The 9,841-nt window shown below is 42.0% G+C and overlaps 1 protein-coding gene across 7 annotated transcripts in view; it reads right to left on the bottom strand.

Annotated features, from left to right (window-relative positions):
• Positions 1–509: 509 nt before the first annotated feature.
• The window catches only part of rgs3a (regulator of G protein signaling 3a), a 102,749-nt gene continuing 93,417 nt past the window's right edge, over positions 510–9,841 (bottom strand). For 6 of the 7 annotated variants that reach the window (XM_065965322.1, XM_065965323.1, XM_065965324.1 and 3 more), the window contains 4 exons: positions 5,631–5,732; positions 3,976–4,037; positions 2,823–2,989; positions 510–2,707 (listed from right to left, as the gene is read on the bottom strand). In XM_065965322.1, the coding sequence (XP_065821394.1) occupies positions 2,507–2,707; positions 2,823–2,989; positions 3,976–4,037; positions 5,631–5,732 (532 nt within the window). In that variant the 3' untranslated portion in view covers positions 510–2,506. Of the gene's footprint in view, positions 2,708–2,822; positions 2,990–3,975; positions 4,038–5,630; positions 5,733–6,028; positions 6,171–9,841 lie in introns of those variants that run through there. The other variant, XM_065965329.1, reaches the window with a different exon arrangement.

Raw genomic sequence — 9,841 nt, 5'->3', positions numbered from 1 at the left:
GTATCCAGCGAGATATAAAGTATGCTAATGTATAAATTGTACAATGACAAATGTTAATCTACATCTTAATAAAGGAGCCTAAAAGGTTGCCGTTTGGAAACTTTGGATGAAATCAGGCCCGTTTTGAGAATTATTTATTCTAAGCTAAGTGAAAGCCAAGCTAAACTTAGCAGCAGCTTCATAACTAGTCGAGAGAGTCGTATCACACAGGAATTTGAAACGGAGAAAAATCTGAAACAAGATTTATGTTTTAATTACTATGTGAGAGGAGTGTTAGGCAACTTTGGATAGAATAAAGTTGTTTCCAGACTTAATGGTAAGCTGGACAGCTAGCTGTAGCGTCATGTTCAGTGTAGGAAAAGCCATAAAATCCTAAAAGCTCAGCTTTGTTTTAATCAATACAGTATATTAAAAGTCATGGGCCGCTTGAACGCACATCAGTCATGATGAGTCGACTTGTGTGTAAGGGGAAATGACCATTACAAGAAAAATCACACACCACACGTTACTTCATCAGTTGGTTGGTTTATTTATCATTAGCAATGACACCAAATGTACTCTACTGTTTTCACTTGCTATCAGAGGAGAGATGCATTTTGAATTGTAAACAGTGAAAATGATAAAATGCATTTCAGAAACTCCTTACAAGCAGTGTATGACCAGGGGAAACGAGCAGATTGGACCGGCTCTTTGCTCACCTATTGTTTGTTTTTTAACAATACATGTCATCTTATAGTTTTGAGTCTCATATATACATAGATACAGCTGGGTCCCACATTCATCACCAGCAGAGACCTATTGGTTTTTTGTTTTTGTTTCTTTTTAATGTGTCATCACATAGTTTTCTTAAAGAATTATATTTACAACCATAATGCCCCCCGGCTGCCTGCTGCCGAGGGGTTTAACACACAGTTAGAATCACTTGCTTAAAATTCATTAAACTACTTATGTTTCTTGAAAGTTTGCGTTGTAAGTCAACCTTATAGCTCTACGTTTTTTTTTTGTTTCTTAACAAATAAAGTTAATACAGAGCTCAAGCTGTTCGTCTTTCCCATAAAAATTCAACATTATCCAAATAAATGAACAAACATAATAATAAAATAAGATAAAAAAAATATTGCACTTAAATTTCAGGACAGCACTGGACCTGTTTGGTGGTTAAGAGGAAAAGTGAGAGAGCTTTTAGCTGAGTGCTTAAGAGGAGGTGAGGGTGTCTGTCGAAGCATCCAGCCGTTTAATCTAAATAAATAGGCAAACTTTTGTACAACGTGAAGCAATTTCTATGAAGAGAGCAACTTCTGGTGTATTGCTCAGTAGAACTAGGGAGTGCAGAGAGGAACCCTAACGCATATAAAAACAGTGAGAGTGTGTAGAAAATCAGAAACAGCTGAGAAGATAAACTCATAGCAATGTCCTGAGAATGCTTCCTCCGTTAATCCACAATGAGCTACAATGTTAAAGGAAAATGTCGTTTGGCTGCATGGAACATTTCATTCATCTTCTTCTTCTGTGGTTGTCGCTCCTTGTTGTAAACACTCTTTGGAGACAGAAAGCAAGTCGTCTTTTTTTTCTCTTCCATTACTGGCTTTGAAAATGACTTTTTCAATGTCTTTTGATGTGAGAGTGACACACATCTGTGCTCCATCACGGTCCATCATGCGTCCTCGTTGATACTTTTGTGTTCTTTGCTCGTCGCTGTCTCCGTCTTTGTACTCGTCGAATGCTCACTGTGTCTCTTTTTTTTTTCCAGTCTTGGGGATGAGCTGAAAGCCGTTTATAGAAGCTTTGTGAGGGGTGGAGGTGTAAAACAGAGCAGTAGCGCTAGCTTTCATTCAGACATCTTGTTTCTCCCTCCCTCCATCATACAGAGAAAAACTACAGGAAGAAAAATAGGACTTGGTGTCGTACCAACAGCTTTGAAGTGGTTTTATAGAGAACGAGGTGGAGGAAAGGAGGGGATTAGGAGAGGAAATAAAAGAGGGAAAAAGTGACGAAACAGTACCGGACTGTCTTCTTGTCTGCAGGGATTTCTGAGCAACCCCTCCTTTTCTCCAGTACAACTGGACAAAACGTATAAACACGACCAAAACACTGATACCAAAAAAAAAGGAAAGAAAAAGGAAACGAGACAGTGATCAGACAAGCGTCCAGCTCCTGCTTCAGCCCGCTCTTTTTCGGGCTGCTGTATTTATAGTAACATCCATCCATCCATTCATGAATCCACTCATTCATCCATCCACCTGGTAACTGTGTAAACGACATTCCTTTGCAGTGCCATAGCTTCTTTTTTTTTTTCTCCGCGTCCTCCTCACACTATCATATAAAAAGAAATCAAAGTGGACACGAGGACAAGACACAAAAAAAGTAAATTAAAAAAAAGGAAGAAAAAAAGGCAAACACAGAACCTCCAATCCCCCTAAAAAACCAAAACAGTCAACTTTTTTTCAAGTCTGCCCTCTTTTTTTTGTTTTCTCCTCTCTTCATCTTCATTTCTTTTTCTGGTCTCTTATGATGAAGAGGAAGTCGGAGTGGAGCTCTGCTTTTTTTGGTTGATTAAGTCCGAGTAGAGTTCTGAGCGCAGGAAGCGGGGGTATGAGTCCTTCTCCATCAGCCCGTATATCCGCCTCTGTGCAAGGTCAAAGCAGGAGCGCGTCACATTCTGCAGGTTGTCCTTCGTGTGATCTCTGGTGTACGAGTCCAGATTTACCTGCAGGAGAAAACAAGAAGACACATCAGGAAAATGCAATTTAAAGAAAAAGAAAAAAGGGAAAGTGCATGTTTTCTTGGTTTGTTTTGTGCCTTAATTGCTCCATCTCGCTCACCTCTTTACACGACTGGATGGCGATGTATTCTGCAAAGATTTTCTTGGCTTTCGACGCCATCTTGGACTGCGACTTGATCTTCTTGTATTCCTCGCAGGCTAGCCAGAATTCCAGATTCTCCTCGCTGAACTCCGTGCGCAGAAAAGCTCTGAAGGCTGCCAGACCATCTGAGGGAGAGCAGAGAGACAGAGGAGGAGGAGAGTAAGTAAACAAGACGAGAGTTGACTGGAGTGTCATGGCAACCTCACAGCTAAACTGCTCCTAGAAGTTTCAGCACCCAAAAATAGCCCCGAGACGGCCGTTTCGAGTCATGTGGTTGGAAAATAAAAAGAAGTGAGGCATAAAAAACCTCTGTGCGGCACATATTTGAGTGTGTAAAGTGACATCACCCTGCAGACACAATCCTCCCTTATTTTGCAGTTTACACTCATGCTGTGAATAAACAAAGAGGTGTCTGTGTTAGGGAGGGGGGGGGGGTGGGACTAGTTCTGTCACTCAGGACGCTTTTTTTGTAAGTCTCACTCTAGTTAATGATCTGAGGAAGAAGGCATCCAGGAGAAAGAATTGCAGGAAGCAGCGTCCACCCACAGCTCTGCTCTGCACCTTTCCGTTCCCATGAATCACCCAACACTCGATAAAGTGAGCCAACACACACGGTCATCTCTTACCTCATACTGGTGAGCAGGAGTGAGGTAAGAGGAAATTAGTAGAAAAAAAGGGGGGGGGGGGGGGATAAAAGAGGCTAACAAAGCCGAATGAGGAACAGATGTAGCGCTGGATCTGTGTCAGGTTTTTTCTTTCAAGGAAGGTTTGGAGGAAGAATTATGGGGAAACAAAAGCAGAAAAGATGTCTGCAGGTTTTTCAGTTTCCCTCCTTTTTTTTTAATGTAAAGCATGGAGTTTGTTTCTGTTGGGATTAAGGGTAGGCTGCATGTTCACTGTGGCAATTTGTGTGTGTGTAATCTGTTCATGAGTGCATGCTTGTTTCCTGTGCATGCCACCCTCCCCCAACACCTCAAGCAAGCATTATAAATGTACTTAATTATGTTTTTAAAAAAAACATTTCTAAATACAAATGAGATTAATGAATGCATAAAGAAGGGAGAACAAACATGAGAGAGGGGAAAGACTGAGGAGTCAAAAGTTAACTTACATTTGTGTGCCAGCAGCTTGTCAAGAGAGTCCCCCCATTTGAGCGCTTCCTCCGGGGTGGGCCTGCAGATAAAAGCAGAGCGGTTCTTTAACAAGCCCATCTCAGCCAGGTTTCTCATTGTGTGACCCATCCGCAGAACTTTGTCTATGAAAAGCGGACGAGTGGAAACGTGGACGTATTCAAATCCTCTCGTCTGCTTCCTTCCACTCTGCTCTGCGAGTCTGTGCTCCCTCGCTTACATTCAGCCTCATGAATGTTAACAACACTTGAGAGTCTGTCTGAATCAGCCTGGTGGGGGGAAGGTTTTTATATTCCCACTGAATGAGACTTGGAAGGCGGGAGAGGAGGGGCTTAAGGCAGCCAATGGGGATGTGCTGACGGGTTTAGAGCCCTCCCCCCCCCCACCGGAGTCTGTCTGCCCCCTGCTGCCTCTCATCCTTTCAGTGCTCAGCTGTAAAGCTCATCTTAAACACACTGTAATCCACATCTGAAACCTTACTCCAACCTTGTTTGTGTTTTGATCAGTCCTGACACAATTACTTTTTTTATTTTTTTGACCCTGGATTTGAAATGTAATCGTCGTTCTGACGTCTGATTTTCATCAGTTCTGACGTCTCTTTTTTAAATACGCTCATACAATTTGTTTCTCATTCTGACATGTGCTGCAGAACATGAATGTACAAACACTGTATGTATGATAAAAAAAATCATGACAACTAACCTTTATTTGAAGAGCTTTAAATTCCTCTCTTTCTGTTTTGATCTTATATTTTAATATACCTTGTATTAGGTTTTACATGTGCTCTACGTCATGTGTCTTTTGATGCTTTATGTTTTGTTTTGATCTCTGTAAAGCACTTTGAATTCCTTCATGAATGAACAGTTCTCTGAAAACAAACCTGCCTCGTCTTGCCTTGTTTCATAAAAGTATGACACAAGATCATGATTGAAAATATATGTAAATTAAGTTTAGGTCAAAGTCAGAATATAACAAATATGTGTAAAACAACAGCAATAACATTATAATAATTTAGAAAAATGTAAAAGTAAAGTAAAATCCGGAAAGGCTCTCAGATAAACTTGTGTTTTATGAAAGAACTGAAATGTGTGTGCTAAAGCGCTAGCTTTGGTTTGTTTACAGGTCGACTGTTATACTGTTATACTACAAGCCGAATTATCTATAACAATGATATTTTCAAGTAATTCAGCAAATGATATACACACTTTAAGGTCATTTAGGTTTATGATGATTTTAAGTTAAACTATATAAAAAGTGTATGAAGATTGGTTGCTACAATTAAACATTTCTTATCGTCTCTTTCAGTCGCTCCCTAACTCACATACAGCTTTAAACGTCACGCTGATCTCGATCACATCGTATCTGATCTTAAATTTTATACAAATCTTTTCCTCAAAATGACGAAAAGCAGCGCAGCAGTCAAACGATCCCACTCTGCCTCCGTCTGATTTTCATGCTACACCTCATCGTCTCATTCGTTTCATTGAATCCACACATTGCAGGCACACTCCCTTCCCTCCTACTGCCCACATGTCTGTCTTCCAAGGCCAGGTCACGACCGGTTATTGTGGCGAGACCCGGAAAAACAATCTGACACCCGCCCACATGCACACGCTGTCAGGAAGAGGCCACTTACTTGACTGACTTCATGGATTTGTCTAACTTGCCGGCTGGGTTGCTTCCTGGGGATTCATTCCTCCTCCGCAGGAATGCCAGCCGATTCTTCATGTCTTTGGCCCTGAGTGCAAGAAAGATGGGAGGGAGAAAGATAGAGAGTTGGCAAAGGAGAGGAGAGGGAGAGAACGATAGATAGATACAAGAGGAGGAGGAGGAGGAAAAATGGAAAAAGAGTGAATAAAGGAGATAGAAGAGGGAGACAAAAAGAAGAAAGAAAGTGCGTTGAGTCCAGGTCCAGAGTCCACAATTAAAACAATCCAAGGAATAAGATCACCAGTGAAGTTCTTCAGCACTGTAAATCCAAATGTAACAAAGCCATAAATGCCAGGAAAGAGGAAAATAAATAACTGTGTGTACATTTTCGTCTTCAATCTTGGTTAAAAGTCAGAACTTTTCCAAAAAGGCCGATTTCAAGCTTCCTCTCTTCGCTGCCTCTCCTGTCAATCTAATATCTCTTCGCTGTAGAGATGTGTCCCTGGCAGGTTCCTCGGCAGGGACTGAGTGAAAGTGGCAGGGAAGGATGAAAGAGACTCAATCCTCACTCCTCTGTTTCATCACACCATTCCTCAAAGTGTGCCCACAGGGGGGCTTCTGGGAGGAAGCTGACCCTGAGGGGTTGAGGCAGCGGCGCCCGGTGACCCCTCTGCTTCAGGGATCTAAAAATCCTCCTGACTGCCCGCCTCACCTTTTTTCACCTTCGCCCCAAAAAAAACACTGTGCTACCACCTTAAATCGCACACAAGATGATACACCAATCCCTCAGTCCCTGCATCCCCGTAATCCCATGGTGCGTGTCCTGGCTTTTCCCGACCTGGAGCACGTGCTGCCTCGCTGGGACGTGACCTCACTCAACACCCATTTCCTGAGTCCCTGCTTTTTTGATTTCCACTGTGGATTGGCTGGCCCGCTAATAATGCAGCGCTGAAGTGGCCCTAATCACTGCAAGCTGTCCCTCTGCCAACCCAAAGCGCCCCCCCCCCCCCCCCCCCCTGAGGAGATACAGCACACCCCAAATTAAGACACAGGGCTTCCAGTAATAGATATCAGTCAAATATGCACACGCAGGAGGGGGTGGAAGACCTCACAGCTGCAGATTAGCACAAACACTGTGCACCAATATAACCAGATGGGGAGGAGAGAATTGAAGAATCGCCCCCCCTCCATTTTGTGCCAACTCATGCCCACTTCACTGCCACTTTCATGCCAGTCACAGGTGTTGGAAAACTCCCCCCCCCCCCCCCCCCCCCGGTGTGTGCATGTGTGGATGAAGGGAAGTGATGGAGAGAGATAATTTATGCACGCGTAAATGTAGGTGGCTGGAGAAAGCGAACACAGAACGCAGTCAGCTGTCTGAGGGGAGTTTTTCCAGCCTGAGGAGTAGAAACATGCGCGGCACATGAGACGAGGGGACTGCGTGAGCTGTTGGAAGCAGACGTGGATGAATAGCTCCTTTAAAGTCTTGTTAAGGGTGACTTTGTGGAGGGATTGATTTGGGTGTGTTTTGGTTTCGGAGGGGGTTTGGGCTGGGGAAGGTTACTCAGGTCGACTCTGGGGAAACATAAGAGGTCTTTTTCTTACCAAATGGATGATTTTTGAAAATGAAGGTACTGCTATTAAATCTTAAAGATTAAAGTTTGTAAGAAATGTGGCATCTTGGGAAAAAGAATGATTTTCCTTCTTCTGTCATGCAAGCTAAGGGATGGTTTGATTTGAGTTCATGATTGTGTCATGAAAGGAGTCCAGAAACCAAAAGTTAAAACATCCTGATGTTACTTTAAGCTCAGGAAACAAACATTTTAAATGTCTAAAGCTACTGTGAGGGACTTTTAGGTTGTATCGATTTTGGCGCCTCCTGTGGACAAAGCGGGAAGATTTATCTCTTTGTTTATTTGGTCCTGTACACGTTTGAGGGATGATTTTCTTTTTTTTTTTGTACATTATTTTCTTTAAATGTCTAGCAGGCAACTCACATAAAAATAAAAAAAAGTTTGTTTCTGCAGCATGCTGTTAATCACCCTGTATGACACGTACGCTTCAGCCGGTGGGGTGACCAATTAATCAATGGTCTTGCTGATGGTATGGTTTACTTTCATAGGTCATAAAGTGGCTTTATTATTCATTTCAGTCCGTTTCATAACCAGTAAAAAATATCCTCACAGGAGCTTTAAGTATAAAATTAAACAACCGTACCGGACTGACGTCACCTGTGCAAAGGACGACATGATTTACTTCTGATTTCTCCCTGCCACTCCCCACGTTTTGGGAGGAGAAAAGCAACAGAATGGTAGGAAAGGAGGCAGAAATGTCTGTTTTTAACCAAGAGAAAACAGACACTTTGCCTACCTCTAATCCTAAGGGATACCTGAGCATCCTCACAAAGTCCTTGCATGACTCATCCATTGATTGAAATGAAGCGAGCGCCCTGCATGACGCAGACTTCAACCACATGCAGGACTGCTGAAGAAAATTCAGGCCTTCTCTTTTCATCTTTCACAGGCCTGAAGGACAGTATTACACAAATAAAACCCCTCTTGCTGTTAAATAAAGTCACAACATCAGAGCAGGATTCATTAGGTTCTTCTATATTTAGCTTGCACTCAAGGTAATCACGTCCTGAGCGGTGCATGTGATGGTGAAGACAGAGCCGGTGCGTGAGGAGGATGTGAAACTTTGATTTTATAAGGGCTTGAAAGTGTTTTGTTGGCTGACAAAAGATGGTTTATTATTTATGTCTGGTTTTATACAAGCAGCGCCGGCATGGGAATGAGGTAACAATGATGTCACTTTGAAGGGAAATGTATGTTTCTATCCTGCCACCATGTGGGTGTCATTGGATATTGCAAATGCAAACAAGTTGACACTTTTTCAGCCCTCCAGCAGCAGCAGCACAGATTGCTTACAAGGCGTTCTGTTTACTCCAACATCTTGAGCTTACAACACACTCTGATTTACTTTCCCAATTGTAGTCAGGACATAAATCACAGCACAGACAATATTTATTAAAACACGTTTCATGTAGCTGTCTCGTTCAAACCATAGCACACACTTGTAACACTGACTGAAGTAACACTTTTCTCCTTTAAGTCTGAAGTTGTGCATGGCATCTGAACTGATTCAAGACTCAAAGGAAACTCTCTTTGCGTTTTTTTTTTTCAGCTTGATCAGTGTCAAAAACTACCTCAATAAGGGCAGACACATTTTTCCCCCTTTAAACAGCTTCATTTAAAGGGTTACAGTCATTTCTGTGTCCCCCAGACACACAGATTAGCGTTGTTACACCAGAGATTAGCAGAACTCCAAAGTGTTCACTCAGATTTTTACAGTCGACTAAAAGGCTGTTCATACATGAGACCACATATTTTTAAACGACAGAAATCAAACAAACACAACCTACGCTCAGTTTAGTTCAAAATCAGAGATGGAAAGTAGTCTTCTACCTTTTTCCACATTGCAAAAGTCACATCTAAGCAAGTGTATCTGTCTGATTTCAAGTCAAAAATATCTTGTTACACTTATTGTAATTCACATTCACCTGACAAGTCCAGATAAACTTCGTATTTTAACATATAAAGAGCAGTAAATAAGACCTGAATTGCCAGAAATTGCTAAAATGTTTGCCAGTGGGGAAAGCAAAATGTACTTTACTGTCTTGAAATGAGACATACTAACTTATTTGGGAAGTACAACTCACTACAAATCATTTACTAATAACTTTAGCAAGAAATGGGACTTTTTTTTTGCAGTGCAGCTAAAAAAAAGATGGTACTGTCACTTTAATTGAATTTTATTAACCCAGTGTTCCTTGCAACTCTGCTCTGTATGTGCTAATGGAGCTCATTCCTGCAGTCTCTCAGTTTGAAGTAGTCTCACTGTATGTGAAGCAGGAAATTCACTCAATAAAAGTTACAACAAGTCAAGTTTACCGTGTGGCTCCAGCTGAGCATGCTAACAGCTTCACAGCACTAAAAGCATTAGCAGTGTACTGTATCACGCTCCGCCGGATTCATTACACACCATGGCCTCTCACTTAACCTATGTCTGCAAAAAGATTGACACTCACTCTGCGGAGGATTATCAAATTAGGATGATCCTCGATCTAATATGCTGCCACAACAAAATGAGAGCTTTACAGCCCATGTTTGCAGCTCGGACATAATGTGTACACACAAC

This window comes from Labrus bergylta, chromosome 17 (assembly GCF_963930695.1).
Source record: "Labrus bergylta chromosome 17, fLabBer1.1, whole genome shotgun sequence".
NCBI lineage: Eukaryota > Metazoa > Chordata > Actinopteri > Labriformes > Labridae > Labrus > Labrus bergylta.
This window is presented reverse-complemented; position numbering and strand designations above follow the sequence as displayed.